Source organism: Canis lupus, chromosome 4 (genome assembly GCF_048164855.1).
Source record: "Canis lupus baileyi chromosome 4, mCanLup2.hap1, whole genome shotgun sequence".
Lineage (NCBI taxonomy): Eukaryota > Metazoa > Chordata > Mammalia > Carnivora > Canidae > Canis > Canis lupus.
This window is the reverse complement of record NC_132841.1, coordinates 24,871,926-24,888,020: the sequence shown is the minus strand read 5'-3', so window position 1 is coordinate 24,888,020 and position 16,095 is coordinate 24,871,926. Positions and strand designations below refer to the sequence as shown.

The 16,095-nt window shown below is 45.7% G+C and overlaps 2 protein-coding genes and 1 pseudogene across 6 annotated transcripts in view; all 3 read left to right on the top strand.

Moving 5' to 3' along the window:
- Positions 1-12: 12 nt before the first annotated feature.
- On the top strand, positions 13-2,055 carry LOC140632144 (small ribosomal subunit protein eS21 pseudogene; annotated as a pseudogene).
- Positions 1,955-8,648, top strand: MYOZ1 (myozenin 1). Its single transcript, XM_072823628.1, has 6 exons — positions 1,955-2,062; positions 3,184-3,274; positions 4,251-4,429; positions 5,970-6,213; positions 6,588-6,753; positions 8,138-8,648. Exons 2-6 carry the CDS (start codon positions 3,202-3,204, stop codon positions 8,367-8,369), a joined length of 894 nt encoding a protein of 297 aa, XP_072679729.1. The 5' UTR covers positions 1,955-2,062; positions 3,184-3,201; the 3' UTR covers positions 8,370-8,648.
- Positions 8,649-14,816: 6,168 nt separating this feature from the next.
- USP54 (ubiquitin specific peptidase 54) overlaps positions 14,817-16,095 on the top strand; it is a 122,346-nt gene continuing 121,067 nt past the window's right edge. For 2 of the 5 annotated variants that reach the window (XM_072823587.1, XM_072823586.1), the window contains exon 1: positions 15,594-15,801. The gene's annotated coding sequence lies outside the window, so the exon portion shown is untranslated. Of the gene's footprint in view, positions 15,478-15,593; positions 15,802-16,095 lie in introns of those variants that run through there. The other 3 variants (XM_072823589.1, XM_072823593.1, XM_072823590.1) reach the window with 3 other exon arrangements.

Sequence of the window (16,095 nt, the reverse complement as noted above, 5' to 3'; positions counted from 1 at the left end):
AAATAAAGTCTTTAAAAAGAAAAGTAGAGCCTTTCTGCGCTCGAGCTCGTGGTGACGGCAGCAGGTGCGCCCTCGACATGCAGAACGACGCCAGCGAGTTCGTGGACCTGTACGTGCCGCGGAAATGCTCCGCCAGCAACCGCATCATCGGCGCCAAGGACCACGCGTCCATCCAGATGAACGTGGCCGAGGTTGACAAGTGACCGGCAGGTTCAACGGGCAGTTTAAGACCTACGCTATCTGCGGGGCCATTCGCAGGATGGGCGAGTCTGATGACTCCATCCTCCGGCTGGCCAAGGCCGACGGCATCGTTTCAAAGAACTTATTTTATTTTATTTTATTTTATTTATTTTATTTTATTTTATTATTTCATTTTAGTTATTTTTTTTTTCAAAGAACTTCTGAAGGGAGAAGACCACGGATGGGGAACATTTGTCATAAATAAACAGTAACCCCCCCCCCCCCAAAAAAAAAAGAAAGTAGAAGAGAAGGCATTGGAGGCAGACTAGATAGAATTAAGGACTTTTTTTTTTTTTTTTTTTTTTTTTGAATTAAGGACTTCTGAGAAAGAAAGTGCTATTACTCCAGTAGGGGGCATATTTGTGCAAATAACCAGGCCCAGGACCCTGATGCTTCTGCACACAGGCTCAGAATTCCAGAGGAAGGGCCCATTGAGCATAGTTGGATATTTTCTTCATTTAGGTCCTCAATCATAGGAGACCAAAACTTCAGTTTGTTTTTGTTTTTGAGAGTAGTGTGATGGTGATGACAAAATCACCATTTACCATTTGTATTTTTTCTTCTAATTGCTTCTTTGGGTTGGGATGGAATGGAGAAGGAGGACAAAAAATGAGGGATTTGGAGGCTAAACTGGTCTGGGCAGAGGTCAACTAGAAGGAGGTGGGATGACTTTTCAGACCCTGGCCTGACCCTGAAAATTTCAGGATGGGAAAAGGGCAAGGTCAGGAAGAGTGGAGAGCTGGCAGAGGGGCATTCTGGCAGCTGCAAAGTCACTTCTTAAAGTAGCCACAACAGGATGGTTATTGTAACAAGAGGTGTAGCAGCAGCTGGTTACAGAATCTGAGAGGGTGGAAGAGGATCCAGGATGTTCATGCAGCTAGTGAGGAAAGGCCTGGGTAAATAACAGGCTTCCCTCAAGGAGGCTCTCAAACTTGTGCCCTTGCACAAGGGATCTTCTGAAAGAGTTTGAATGGGACAATCTAGATCCTATGGGATATGTCCTCCCTTTGAAGAAAATCCCAAGTGGGAACCCCAGAAAGTAAGGACCTGGCATGTATGTAGTTCTCAGACTTCAAAATCTATCCCGCAAAACAAACTGAACTGAGCACCCCAATAGCAAATGGGAATGAAAAGGTAAAAATTGGTCAAGTCTTCCCCACATCATCTCTGACAACATAGGAAGCACTAGATTTGGTGAACTTGGTCCCTTATTCTGCCAAGATCTGGCTTTCCCAGAGGAAAAACCAACACATCAAGGAATTTTCAATGAGCAGCCCCATTATGAACAGACTTCCTTTCCCCAAACATAGCACCTTAAGGCCTCTCACCCCCAAGATGCTCTCACATGTCCCTCCAACTCCAGCCTGGATTGGTTTTGAGTGGCTCTCCAGACATGTTCTCCAAGTTCTTGCTTTCCCACTCTGAATTCTTATCCATCACTTTCTGCTTGCTTCCTCTTTCCCTTTTAGTTTTCAATTTCTCCCTGAATGGCTTCTGTGGATCTCAGACTCTAGATGCCAAGAAAGGGGAATCCCTGGGCACACTGATCCCTGGCTCAGATAGCTTAGTGGGAGAATCCCAAAGGCCATTTGTCCCCTTCCTGAGCCTCTGGGCAAGGAGGGCGGGATCTTGGTTCCAGGGTCTCAGTACCCCCAGTGCCATTTGAGCTGCTTGTACTCATCATCTCTATTAATAACTGCCCTCCCTCCCCCACTGCCAGTGCTGCCCCCACGCCTGCCCAGCTCGAGTTCTCCGGTCACAGCAGCTCAGTCCTCCAAAGCTGCTGGACCCCAGGGAGTGCTGACCACCGCCTGAGCAGCCGGTAAGTTTCCAGCTCTATGGCCAGAGGGTCTGGAGCCCACTCTGTTGACTGCTGTATCTGTGTCTGCAATTGTGACCCTCGATCCTGGGAGAGTTGTCTCCCTCCCCTGTCTATGCTTTGTCCCCAGCTGTCTAGTTTGGGGGAGCCACAGAGTTGAAAGGAGAGGGGCCCAGGAGGGTGGGGGGAATGGACATGTTGGAGGAAGCACTGGGATCATAAGAAGGGGGTCTGAGAGGCTGGATGGGGGAAAAAGTAATCTAGTTAGAGCTGAGAGAGGTGTAGTGAATGCCCATTTAGCAGTTCCTGGAGTCTGGCCTCAGCATGCCCCATTAAGTTAGTGGAACTGCAGACGTGTTATGAAACGGGGCTCAGTAGAAGACAGTGTTTTGCTGAGTGCCAACTTCTGTCAAGGAGGAGCTGGAGTCTGCAGCTTTTCCCAGCTTGTCCCCCTCCACTGCCAGATTCTATTATTACATTCCTGTCCCCCGTCAATTCCGCACTGCTATAATATTGCTGAATTGACACACATCAGGGTTCAAATGCCCCTGGCCCTCCCCTCCACTCTAGTTCTGGGTTCTGGGGCAGGAGTGACTGAAAGGGAGCAAGGAACACTGCTGGGACCTCCCAGGCCACACTCCAACTGGCCCAATAGGGGAGCAATGACCTTTCCTTCCTATGAGAATGTTTTTGGCTGAATCTCCTCAACTCTGGCAGAACATTCCCCACCCCTGGGAGGGGGTTTGAGGAAGACTGAAGAAAGACCAGAGTTTGGAATGACACCCCTGATCTGAGAGCCCCATGAAAATAAAAACTTAAAAGTCATGCCAAGCCAATGAAACCTGGGTGCAGTGCCCTGTGTGTGTGTTGTTTGTTTTACCCATTGCTCCCAACACATACTATGTTCCTAATCCTTGTATGAGCTCTATTTAAACAGCAGGAAAGAGGTTGGTAGAAGGTAGCAGCAGAGGGTGCATCTGTACTTTCTGCCCTGCTTCCAAGAAAGGAGAAGCCCTAAAGCAATGGGTTTTCACTTTTGGGGAATAGGCCTTAACCTGAAACCCTTAACCCCAGGTTAAGAAGTATTGCCTTATTGTAGATATTCCCCTTCCCACCCTATCCAGGTTGAATCTGCCTCCACAATGCCGCTCTCAGGAACCCCAGCCCCCAACAAGAAGAGGAAATCCAGCAAGCTAATCATGGAACTCACTGGAGGTATGGCATGTTTGCACCTACCTAGTGTGGGACTTCTTGTTAAGAGCATCTTAGAAAAAAGAAAAAAAAAAAAAAAAAAAGAGCATCTTAGGCCCAAGAGTCCCAGAAAAATCATAAAATTACATATGTCTTAAGGTGAAGAGATGTGAAGAGACCAGAGAAATTCTAGGGGTGGGGGCAGGGAGAAAGAGAAAGGATTCAACACTTGACCACTCACCCTTCCACCCTTTTCACCTTGTAATCCGAGACAACAGTATCCTTGACATATCACCCAGTGCAGGTCCAGGACAACAAGACTCACAGGTCAGTGAGGTATGTTTGAGGAAGAGAATATATATGATGGCGACTGGTACACAGCGAAGTCTCAATAAATGGTTAACTTCCTTACTTTTTACCCCAGAGCTAGGGAACCTGTGTGAGCACTTAAGATGGAAAAATACTCAGGCATTTGTTTTCATGGGGGCGGGGTGGGGGGTGGGGGTGGTAGAAGTACAAGCACGTGAAGAGCTCTCCCAACACCCAGAGGCTGTCTACAGCCAGAGTTCTTTGAGGGGAAGAGAAGGGAAAAGAGTTAAGACAAATATGTATTTAGATGTGGTCAACTCCACACAGTGTTGGCCATTGGGCTTGCTCCCGCACTATAGTTTCCCCCGATGGTTCCATCTATGATGTTCCCTCAGTCCTTTTGCCCCACACTCCATGCCTCTGCCCCTTCTACCTCATTCACCCTCTCCATTCTAGTATCCCCACTGCTTCCGCTCTGCACCCCAGTTCCCACGCATTATCTTCAACTCCAAACCCAGGAAATAAAAATTTCTCACAAACAAGGTACAATTGATCAGATATCACAGACAGTCTGTGCTTCCCTCTGTGATCCTGCAGGATTCACACACGTAGTTGTGGATGGCATCTGTATTGTAAGCCTAGAAAATCCTACTTTACTCTTCTTGTTTCTTCCTCCCCACCTCCCTGGAAGGTGGACGGGAGAGCTCAGGCCTGAACTTGGGCAAGAAGATCAGTGTCCCAAGGGATGTGATGTTGGAAGAGCTGTCACTGCTCACTAATAGGGGCTCCAAGATGTTCAAACTGCGGCAGATGCGGGTAGAGAAATTTATTTATGAAAACCACCCTGATGTCTTCTCCGACAGCTCAATGGTGAGTTCAGAACTTTACAACTCTCATAGCCTACTGCCTCTTCTGGCAGCTTCTTGGTAGACCCTGAATCTCCAAAATATCACCAACCTCCCCTCCCTGCATATATATAAGCTTATTAAGATATATTAAACCCCCAACAGCTCCAGAGGGAGTCAGCCCAGGTCTGAAATTCTTAGGGCCAGCAAGCGGGCGGGTACACCCTCAGGGAGAAAGTCCCTTCCCAGTATGGATAAGTGTTAAAGATAGACTTGCCAGATAAGACACAGAACACCAAGTCCTGTATTCTAAAGTTGAGATATACGCAAATAATTTTTTAGTAAAGTACGTCCCGTGAAATATTTGGGACATAAAAATTCAATTCAATTCAATTCAATTTTAAAAATACAGGATACAGTTAAATTTTCATTTTAAATATGCGATGAATACTCTCTTACATATAAATATGTCCCATGCAATATTTGGAGTGTAATTATAGTAAAAAAGTATTTGTTGTATATCTGAGATTCAAATTTAACTGGTGTCCCCTGATTTTATTTGATAAATCTGGCAACCCTAGAAAGAGTTAAGGACTTTCTATAACCATCTCCTTGAGCCATTCTTTTATTTGAAGAATCTGTCTAAGGACTCCATGAAACTATCCGCTAATGTCCCCTAGTGAGGATTCTTTTCCCAAGAGAAGTAGGGATTGGAAAGGTGCCAGGCACAAGATGTTATAGCTGAGAAGGAGGAGATCTTCTCCATTACCTTTCTTCCCCCTCCACCTTTGCTGGGCAGCCAGGGGGAAGTGGAAATAGATGCCTACGTGGGGCCAGAGGCAGGAGTGTCTGTCATTGGCCCTTAAGTGAGAAGCAGAGCAAAAGTGCTGAGCTGGTCATATCTAACTTTAGGAAGCCAAAAGCTCTCCTCCCTGGCTGGGTCTGATTACACTGGTTGGAACAGAGGGGTGTACATGGTGGGGTGGCTAGGAGAGCCTCCTGAAGGAGTTGGTGGGGTTATTTTTAGTCTTTGGGGCTGAATCCAGGGTTGCCCTTTTGATCACCCTTCCCCCTACCTGCTACAGTTTCATGGTCAGGAAGTCCTGGTTCCATGGACACCGAGAGGAGAAAGGAAAAGGAAGAAAAAGAGAAAGAAGAGAGTTCTGTTTGTTAGACAGGATTAAAGAAGGGGAGAGGACAGAGGTCTCTCTAGCTCTTCAAAGGAAGCCACCTTACCCTTTTACATTTTAGCTGAGCAGAAATCTTGGTCCTCTGTCTTGGTAATGTTAGGAAAGGAAAAGTGTAGAGAATGAGTTGTCCATCATAAGGTGTAATTGTAGGAAATCTGAGCCAGGGGGCGTCCTCTCCCTTAAGGAAGGTTTAATTCCTCTCAGCCAGGCTATCCACTGTCCTTCCACCTATTGGAGGTGGAATCTCTGAGGATTCAGTGTCTTCTGGTTAGCCACTGTCTCTGACCGTCTCCTCCTTGCTATGCACACCTGCATCTTTGTATATTCCCCATACCCATTGCCTAATCTTTCCTTCACTTTGTCCTTTCTTTTCAGGATCACTTCCAGAAGTTCCTTCCCACTGTTGGGGGACAGCTGGGCACAGCTGGTCAGGGATTCTCCTACAGCAAAGGCAGCAGTGGAGGCCAGGCCGGGGGGAGTGGCTCTGCCACACATCATGGCTCTGACCAGCATCACCATCAGGGCTCTGGGTCTGGATCTGGGGGTACAGGTGGTCCTGGGGGCCAGACTGGCAAAGGAGGAGCTGCTGGAACAGCAGGGGTTGGCGAGACAGGAACAGGCAAGTATCCTTACCCAAGAGTAATGTGTCTGGTCCCTAGAGCAGAGATATTCCCAGGAATGAGGCCTGGGCTGGGTTTAGGGAACAAGGGAGGCCTGTGGAGATACCTAGATGGATTCTCTGGGCCCAGGAGAAAACTGAGTTGTGTCTGTTTCACCCGGAAGCCTTATCTTTCATTCGCCTTTCTGGCTTTTCAGTTTCAGTCACAGATCCGACCCCAGGCTGTCATTTTCCCACAAAACTAGCACAGTTACCAGGATGTTATATCTTTGGTCTCAGGCCTCAACAACTTCCCTAGTGGAGGACTGTAAGACTAACTTCCACTGGCTACTAACCATTATTATTGACTTAATTTTCTCTCCTGTGGCTGCCAGGAGACCAGACGGGTGGAGAAGGAAAACATATCACTGTGTTCAAGACCTATATTTCCCCATGGGAGAGAGCCATGGGGGTGGACTCTCAGCAGAAAGTGGAGCTTGGCATCGACTTACTGGCCTATGGGGCCAAACCTGAACTTCCCCAATATAAGTCCTTTAACAGGTAGGGGTTATGAAGGAGGAACCAGATGCATTCCAGTATGTGGCATAGTGTCCTCAGCTGGGATGGAGACTTTAGTTCTTATATTCCAGAAGGAAGCTGAGGAGGGAGGGAAGGAACATGGGAGCCCTAACTGGAGGTCTTTGCTTTTTTCACTTGAGTCCAGAGGAACAGTGCAGTCTGATGAAGGAAATGTTTGCTGGGAGGCAAGATTTTAGTTCACTCTGCCACTTACTAGTTGTTCTGAGCAAGGGAAAGTCACCCTACTTCTGAGCCTTGGTTGCCTTGCTGTAAAATGGGAATAATATAGGGGCACCTGGGTGGTTCAGTAGGTTAAAGGTCTGCCCTCTGCTCAGGTCATGGTCCCGGGGTCCTGGGATAGAGCTCCATGTTGGGTTCCCTGTGCTAGTGGGGAGTCTGCTTTTCCCTCTCCCTCTGCACTTCCCCACTGTTCGTGCTTTCACTCTGTCTCTCTCAAGTGAATAAATAAGAAATCTTAAAAAAGAGCGGGGGGGAATAGTGTATTAGATATTTAAAGTACACTGGAGGTTCCTTTCTTTCAAGGTTAGGATTCCGTTATTGTTCTTGTAGGATTCCATTACTGTTCAATTTTTTTATACTCTAGTAAAGCTTAAGTATCTATTCTTTTGGAATTTGGCTTCTCTAGACTGTGGATAGGAGATCTATGTGAAAGCAGAATAAGGAAAAAAAAAAAAAGCAGAATAAGGAAACACTAGAGAAGCATTTTGCATTTGATCCTAAGAATCCTGAATTTTCCAGGCAATGCTAATTCTTCTCACTAGGCCATGGCTATCCACTGGAAGTGGGGTAGGAGTTGTGTGTGTGTGGGGGGGGGGGAGGGTATCTTTACATTGTAATTTAAGGTGGTCTCAGACGACCCTTGGTTCTATAGTGTCTGAGTCACAACCCTCCATGAAGCTCTCTATCCAGTACCCACTACACCTCTTTTCTCATTATTAGCTCTGGGGAAACAAGCAAACCAGGAATGGAGTACTAAAGGAGAAGAAGAATAAGGAGTGCAGAAGCAATCTTTTTTTCTTTTTTTTTTAAGATTTTATTTATCCGTTAGAGAGAGAGAGAGAGAGAGAGAGAGCATGAGCTGGGGGAGGGGTAGAGGGAGAGGCATAGGGAGAAGCAGACTCCCCACTTAGTATAGAGCCAAACACTGAGTTCAATCCCAGGACCCTGAGATCATGACCTGAGCCGGAGTCAGCCACATAGCGGACTGAGCCACCCAGGCACTGGGCAGAAGCAATCTTAAACTAAAATTCACAAACTTCCCCATTCTCAAAACAGGGTAACATCTTACTGATAAAGCTGTTCCTTTTATCCTGGTTTTTAATTAAATAATGTGTCCCCTTTTCAGGACAGCAATGCCTTATGGTGGATATGAGAAGGCCTCCAAACGCATGACCTTCCAGATGCCCAAGTTTGACCTGGGGCCCCTACTGAGTGAACCCTTGGTCCTCTACAACCAGAGCCTCTCCAACAGGCCTTCTTTCAATCGAACCCCTATTCCTTGGCTGAGCTCTGGGGAACCAGTAGATTACAATGTGGATATTGGCATCCCCTTGGATGGAGAAACAGAGGAGCTGTGAGGTGTTTCCTCCTCTACTTTGTATCAATTTTCTCTTCTCATGTTCAATTTGAAAGGGAATGCTAAGCAGGATGTCCCTACTGTAAATCCAGTATCCTGGTGGGAATGGAGGGAAAAAGGAGGGAAATATCTATCTTTCCAGTCTTCACTCCAAGTCCCCACTCCAAGCATCCTTCCTCACCAGCTCAGAGCTCCCCTTCTACTTGCTCTGTATGGAACCTGTTCTTTTATGGAATTTGCTCTGCCACCGGTAACAGTCAATAAACTTCAAGGAAATGAACTCATTCTTCCTCTGATATTTAAGGGCAGATGAAAATTGAAGCTAACAATGCACAGAGACTAATTAAAGTCAAGTACTAAGCATTCATTATTCAGACTTCAAGACCAAACCTGAGCTCTGGTTGCTTATACACCCACACCCACATCCACACCCACGAGACCATATTCATAGGTATATACAAAGACATAATTATTCAAGAGTAAAGACAATCGTGCACAAACACATGTGTTGGCCCATATGTGGGCAAAGCTAAGAAGCTATTGTGTGCTGTGGTTAGGAAGTAGATGTTGGTGACGCTAGTGTTAGCTCTCTTTGTGTAGCTGACTAGAGATTGGGATGGTCGGGATTACCCAAATATCACAGAACTAGAGCATGCCATAAAGTCTCAGATGACAATAGAATAGCCTGAGGAATATGTGGGTCACAGTTTATAGATTCCTGAAAGGATGACATACAGTAGAGAGCCATGTTAGAATCCAGAAGAAAGTGGGAGAAACCAGGCATACAGTATGCCTAGTTCTGTGTGAACACATCAAGAAAAGATCTAGGGGTCACAAGGGCACTTCAGTGGTGTTCAGAAAGCACTATAATTGGGGAAAAAACCATGACAATCCATTAGGGATGAGCAACAATCCTATTTTTTAAAAAGATTTTATTTATTTGTTCATAAGAGACACAGAGAGAGGCAGAGGCACAGGCAGAGGGAGAAGCAGGCTCCATGCAGGGAGCCTGATGTGGGACTCGATCCCGGGACTCCGGGATCATGCCCTGAGCCGAAGGCACCCAGGCATCCCCAGTGCTATTTTCATTTTTATTTATTTTTATTTTTATTTCAAGCATGTGGTTTCTTTAGAGTCCCAGACTTACCTGTGTTCCACAAAATGAGAGTGATGCAGACCAGGAAGAATAAAGAGATGGTTTAATAGGATCTGGGAAAATAACTTCTGAGGAGTGCTGGCTGAATTCAGCCAACTCCAGGGGCCATTAACGATTTTACTAAGTTGCTAGACTTTGCATAGATGGATCCAATTTTCACGGACCTTGGGCCACATAACATTTACCATCATCATTTTCCTTTACAACCTGAACACATTTCAGGGATTCATACTTCCTCTAAACTTGTACACAAAACTCTATTTCTGTATTTTTTTTAAAGGATTTTATATTTAAGTAATCTCCACAACCAAAGTGGGGCTTGAACTCACAATCCTAAGATCAAGAATCATACACTCAGGATCCCTGGGTGGCTCAGCGGTTTAGCGCCTGCCTTTGGCCCAGGGCATGATCCTGGAGTCCCGGGATCAAGTCCCACGTCAGGCTCCCTGCATGGAGCCTGTTTCTCCCTCTGCCTGTGTCTCTGCCCCCCCCGCCCCTCTCTGTCTTTCATGAATAAATGAATTTTTAAAATCTTAAAAAAAAGTCATTCAAAAAATAATAATAATCATATACTCTACTGACTGGGCCAGCCAGGGTGCCACCTCTTTTTTTAAGTTACTTTTAAGTTACTGTTTATTATTTGCAAAAAGTAGTTGTGCTAAATGTTACAATGCTTATACTATATACATTTTAATGTAGTGCACACAAATTTTATTTTTTTAAAGATTTATTTGAGAGAGAGAGAGAGAGTGTGAGTGAGGGGAAGGGCAAAGGGAGAGGGAGAGAAAAACTCTCAAGCAGATTCTCTACTGAGTGCAGAGCTCAATGTGTGACTCGCTTTCACAACCCTGAGATCATAACCTGAGCTGAAACTAAAAGTCGTATGCTTAACTGACTCAACCACCCAGACAACCTGCACATGCAAATTTTATTTTTTATATTTATTTTTTTTAGATTTTTAAATTTACTCATGACAGAGACACAGAGAGAGAGGCAGAGAGGCAGAGATCCCCGGTCTCCAGGATCACGCCCTGGGCTGAAGGCAGCACTAAACCGCTGAGCCACCCAGGCTGCCCCACATGCAAATTTTAAATTGAAAGATTAATTTATTACTATTTTGAAATTCAATTTAGTTAATATACAGTGTATTTTTAGTTTCAGGGGTAGAATTTAGTGATTCATCAGTTGCATTTGTAACACTCAGGGCTCATTACTTCACGTGCCCTCCTTTTTTATTTTTTAAAGATTTTATTTATTCATAGAGATGCAGAGAGCTAGCGAGAAAGAGAGTCAGAGACACAGGTAGAGGGAGAAGCAGGCTCCGTGCAGAGAGCCTGATGTGGGACTCTATCCAGGGTCTCCAGGATCACGCCCTGGGCTGCAGGCGGCGCTAAACCGCTGCGCCACCGGGGCTGCCCTTCACGTGCCCTCCTTAATGCCCATCACCCAATTACTCCATCCCCCCACCTATTTGTTTGTTCCCTATAGTTAAGGGTCTCTTGTGGTTTGCCTCCCTTTCTGCTTTTATGTTATTTAAAAAAAAGATTTTATTTATTTATTCATGAGAGACACACAGAGAGAGGCAGAGACACAGGCAGAAGTAGGCTCCATGCAGGGAGCCTGATGTGGGACTCGATCCTGGGACCCCAGGATCACGCCCTGAGGTAAAGGCGGACGCTCAACCTCTGAGCCACTCAGGCATCCCTGTTTTGTTATTTTATTTTTCTTTTCCTTCATGTTCATGTGTTTTGTTTCTTTCTTTTCTTTTCTTTTTTTTTTTTTTTTTTATGATAGTCACAGAGAGAGAGAGAGGCAGAGACACAGGCAGAGGGAGAAGCAGGCTCCATGCACCGGTATCCCGATGTGGGATTCGATCCCGGGTCTCCAGGATCGCGCCCTGGGCCAAAGGCAGGCGCCAAACCGCTGCGCCACCCAGGGATCCCTGTTTTGTTTCTTAAATTCCAAATGAGTGAAATCATATATTTGTCTTTTTCTAATTTATTTTACTTCACATAATACCCTCTAGTTCCATCCATGTTGTTGCAAATGGCAAGATTTCATTCTTTTTGATGGCTGAGTAACAGTCCCCACTCTTTTTCTAAAGATTTTTCTGTGTGTATTTTTCTAAGGTGAGTGTTGCCATAGGTTGGATTTCCCCCCAAATAGACCTTGAGGCAAAGATTTGGGTGTATATAATTCTAGAAGGTTAGATGGTGATCCCAGAAATCCAAACAGTGTAAAGGAGTGAGAAGAAAGCTAGTAAAGTACTTTGGGCAATTGGAGTTGAATCCCATTTGGTACAATCTGAGAAAAATGCTATTCAAAGTGTGGTCTGTAGACTGGCAGCTTCATTATTTCCTGCGAGATTGATTAAAATGCCAACTCAAGAAAGAATCTGTGTCTTTGATATCTCCAAGCGATTCGTATGTGTTACTAAATTTTAAGAAACACTACAATAGAACAGACCCCATAATTGCCCCACTGAGGGGGTGAGGAACTGTATGGTTTGCCACCGAATCCCATCTTGCATCGGTTGCAGATTGCTAGCGGGAATGTTAACTTTGCTGGCTCTTCCAGGCAAATAAATACTCAGGTGTTTGAGGTAGGAAGCTATGGACTTGTACTGTCTACCAAAGCTGTAGTAAGTTCTGCAGTGGGATGAGGAAATACAGGCAGGGCACCGACAGGATCTGTATAAGGGTTCATAGTTTTCATCAGATTTTCACATTTAAAAGTCTGTACCTCCCCCAAAAGTTAAGGAACTATATGCTCCCCCACTTTGCACCCACCCCCAGGTCTATATTCCTTCAATAAATGTTTATTGAGTGCCTACTGATACCAGGTATTATGTCAGGCATCAGCTATACAAAGACACATAACAACTTTCTTGTGACATAGAGATTTCAGAGTCAATCATAAAATAATTGTTAAAAGCCTACTCTTAAAGTTGGGGTAAAAAAAAAGTCCAAGGTCTGCTAGTTAACAGCTCTGGGAGCCTAGAAACTTAATTTTTCCATGCTAGGGTGTCTGAAATCCTAAATATAACAAAAAATCATGTCACAAGCTTATTAATTTACAGGGAGCTGAGGTTGGTTGTAAAATTACTTTCTCAGTAGAGAATTCTACTTGTAAGTCAAATTATTATCAGAGGTTGCAATGGTGGTTCTCTTTTTCCTTTAAAAAATTTTAAATTTAAATTCAGTTTAATTAACATACATTGTATTATTAGTTTCAGAGGCAGAATTTAGTGATTCATCAGTTGCTTATAACATCCAGTGGGCAGCCCTGGTGGTGCAGCGGTTTAGTGCCGCTTACAGCCTGGGGTGTGATCCTGGAGACCTGGGACTGAGTCCCACGTCTGGCTCCCTGCATGGAGCCTGCTTCTCCTGCTGCCTGTGTCTCTGCCTCTCTCTCTGAATAAATAAATAAAATATTAAAAAAAAATCCAGTACTCATTACTTCAAGTGACCTCCTAAATGTGCATTGCCCAATTACCCCATTCCACTTCAATGGTGGTTTAATGTGATAAGTGCACACTTGCACAGGATACAGCCAGTGGAATCCTCGAGGTTTGCTATGTCTTTATTTAGGCACTATTCTGTTAAAAAATCTTTTCTTTTTAAAAACATTTTATTTATTTATTCATGAGAGACACAGAAAGAGAGGCAGAGACATAGGCAGAGGGAGAAGCAGGCTCGGTGCAGGGAGCGGGATGTGGGACTTGATCCCAGAACTCCAGCCTCACTCCCTGAGCCAAAGGCAGATGCTCAACTACTGAGCCACCCAGGCATCCCTTAAAAAAATCTTTTCTTCAAAAATATTTCATATATTTGAATGCCACAGTTCACAGAGACCACACATTGGCAGCAGAGCTGGCTGTCTATACTGCTCATAGACATTTTATGTTTGTCATCATTTTTTTAAAACTCAGGAGCTCAGGGGAGTTGCCCTGAGTTATGAGCTTGTACTCTCTAATGAGTCCTAGTCCCCACTACTACCTACTGTTATAGTAGGTCATCTTTTATTGTTACTTACCTAGCTTCTGCAGTCATTTGAATCAGCCACTTCAAAAGGAATTTCTTCTACATAAAACACAATGGCCAAAGTCATCCCCCTAAAGTTACCCTAAAGATAGGGTATTCCCTAGTGTATTGTCTAGAGCTTTCCTTTCCAATACTAGTCAGTAGTCACATATAAGTATTGAGCTCTTGAAATGTGCCTAGTTCAAGTTGAGATGCTCTGTAAATATAAACACTAGATTCTGAAGACTCAATATGAAAAAAGTAAAATGTCTCAATAATTAAAAAATATTCAAAAAAATGACTTAAAATATTGATTACATGTTGAAATATTTTGAATATGTTGGGTTAAATTACCAAAACTAATTTCGTATTTCTTACTTTTTGAAAACGTGGCCACTTGAAATCTTAAGTTGCATAATGCAACTCGCAATATATTTCTACTAGACAGCATTGGTCTAGACCATGAGAACTATTCAGGGGGCTCTGAGGGTAGAAAGTGAATTTCCCACCTATTCTTTCCTTTTTTTTTTTTTAATTATATTTATTTATTTATGAAAGACAGAGAGAGAGAGAGAGAGAGAGGCAGAGACACAAGCAGGCTCCATGCAGGGAGCCCGACGTGGGACTCTATTCTGGGTCTCCAGGATCACACCCTGGGCCGAAGGGGGCGCTAAACCGCTGAGCCACCCGGGGCTGCCCCCGCTTATTCTATTTTCTTATTTGTTCCTCTCTGCTTTACTCTTGTTCAGCAACGTTTTTTCTTGTTATTTTAAGTTAAGTGCAGTAGTGAGAACGGGGAAAACAGCAGAACAAGGAGTTTGGGGACTCCTGGGTGTCTCATCGGTGGAGCGTCTGCCTTCAGCCCAGGGAGTGACCCCGCAGCTCCCTGCATGGAGCCTGCTCCTCCCTCTGCCTGTGTCTCTGCCTCTCTCTGTCTCTCATGAATAAAGAAGTAAAATCTTAAAAAAAAAAAAAAAAAAAAAAAAAGAACAAGGAGTTTGACTTGTAACTGAATAACCAGTTGAGATAATTCACTACCTTCGGATCAGCTTCACCAACATTCTTCAAATCCATCTTCTGTTCTAGATGCTATTGAGTCTGCATTTACCCTTGTGTGAGAGCAGAGAGAAGGGCCTACAAACTAAATGTGGAGTCAGGCATTAAGGATGTATCCACAGAGTGCAAGCAACAAGTGCAAAGTCCAAATCATCCATCAGTGCGGTTCCGTTCCGAATCCAAGGCCATACACCTGGGCTTATGTTTGATTTTTTTTTTTTTTTAACTTTTGTTTCCTATTTTGGTTGGGCAAACTGCTAAGAGGTGGGGAACCCATAAGTAAACCAATATTTCTGTGAAACCAAATACCACTTGCAAACCAGTGTGAGAAGAACGGATGAAAACTTGAAGGTTACGAGGAGATGCTAAGGTCAGACTTGATCCCTCCATCTCTAACCACTCCGCATGCATAAGGGGGAAAAAAAAATGCCAGGGAGAGGGAACTTCCCGCTGAAGGAAGACACTGCTCTTTGAGGCACTTGGAGAAGAGAAGGCCACATCCCTAAAGTTATTCCAGTGTAGGGTTCGCCATACTAACTCCCCCCGGCTGAGCCCGTTCTCCCTGCAATACTTTTCCGACTCTCTGGCTCCGGAGTCTTGCGCACCCTCGCCCACCACCAGACCTGCCCAGGCCACCCTACAACGCTTGGCGGCCGCCATTTTACACACTACTATCGCGAGATATACTTAGCCTTCTCGAGCCTGACTCGGTTACTTTCTTGAGAGAGGCTCTTCTCGGCTGTTCTCGCCGTTAGCTGAGGAAAGTGTCGCGAGAGCTGGTTGCCTTGGCTCCCCGTAGCTATAGCAGCCGCGGCGGTTAAGGATGCGGCGGCAGGAGCAGTGAGTGCGACACCCTCAGGGGGGCGGGGTCGGAGGTAACGGGGTGCAGGGGTAACCCTGTTTGAGGGGGGTAGGTCGGGAGGAATGGGCCGGCGTGTGACGTGCGGGGGAGAACCCGGGTCCGGGTGGGTACAGGGACCTGACGCCGGTCTGCACTAGGGCACTCAGGGAGGGCTGGAGCTGCTGTGAGGTCCAGTGGGAGGGACCGGGGTGTAGTAGGGTTCAAGGGGCAGGGGCCGGAGCTTGGAGGGTGTGTGCGCGTTGGTAGGAAGAGGGTTCCGCGGACTCAGAACTGGATAAAGGGACCGGACTACAGCGAGGAATAAGTGAGAAGAAATGGGGGTACTGCGAAGAGGAGGGTATGTCGAGCACGGAGGTTGGGCCCCGTTTGCTTTGCACTTGGGGGGAGTGGGGGGGCCCGGTGTCGGACCCTTCGCAGCTCCCGGGGGGTCCCCCGCACGCTGGTCCAGGACTGCGCGCCGGGACCTGGGTCCTGAATGGCGTGGCGGGAATGGTGGCGTCCGGGACCTCCACCACCACCCGCCCCTTCCAAGGAAATTCCCCGCAGACTATGAGATGTGGAAGTAGGGTCCTGGTGAACTACTACTAGTTGGTAAGGTTCTTTCTGCGGAGAGACTGCGAGTGGGATCATG

What these genes read in the sequence shown, in the direction of transcription:
- MYOZ1 (XM_072823628.1), top strand. Translation starts at nt 3,202, where the DNA reads ATGCCGCTCTCAGGAACCCCAGCCCCCAACAAGAAGAGGAAATCCAGC. An exon ending in AATCATGGAACTCACTGGAG is followed by an intron (nt 3,275 to 4,250) that starts GTATGGCATGTT and finishes CCTCCCTGGAAG; the next exon opens with GTGGACGGGAGAGCTCAGGC. An exon ending in TCTTCTCCGACAGCTCAATG is followed by an intron (nt 4,430 to 5,969) that starts GTGAGTTCAGAA and finishes CTTTCTTTTCAG; the next exon opens with GATCACTTCCAGAAGTTCCT.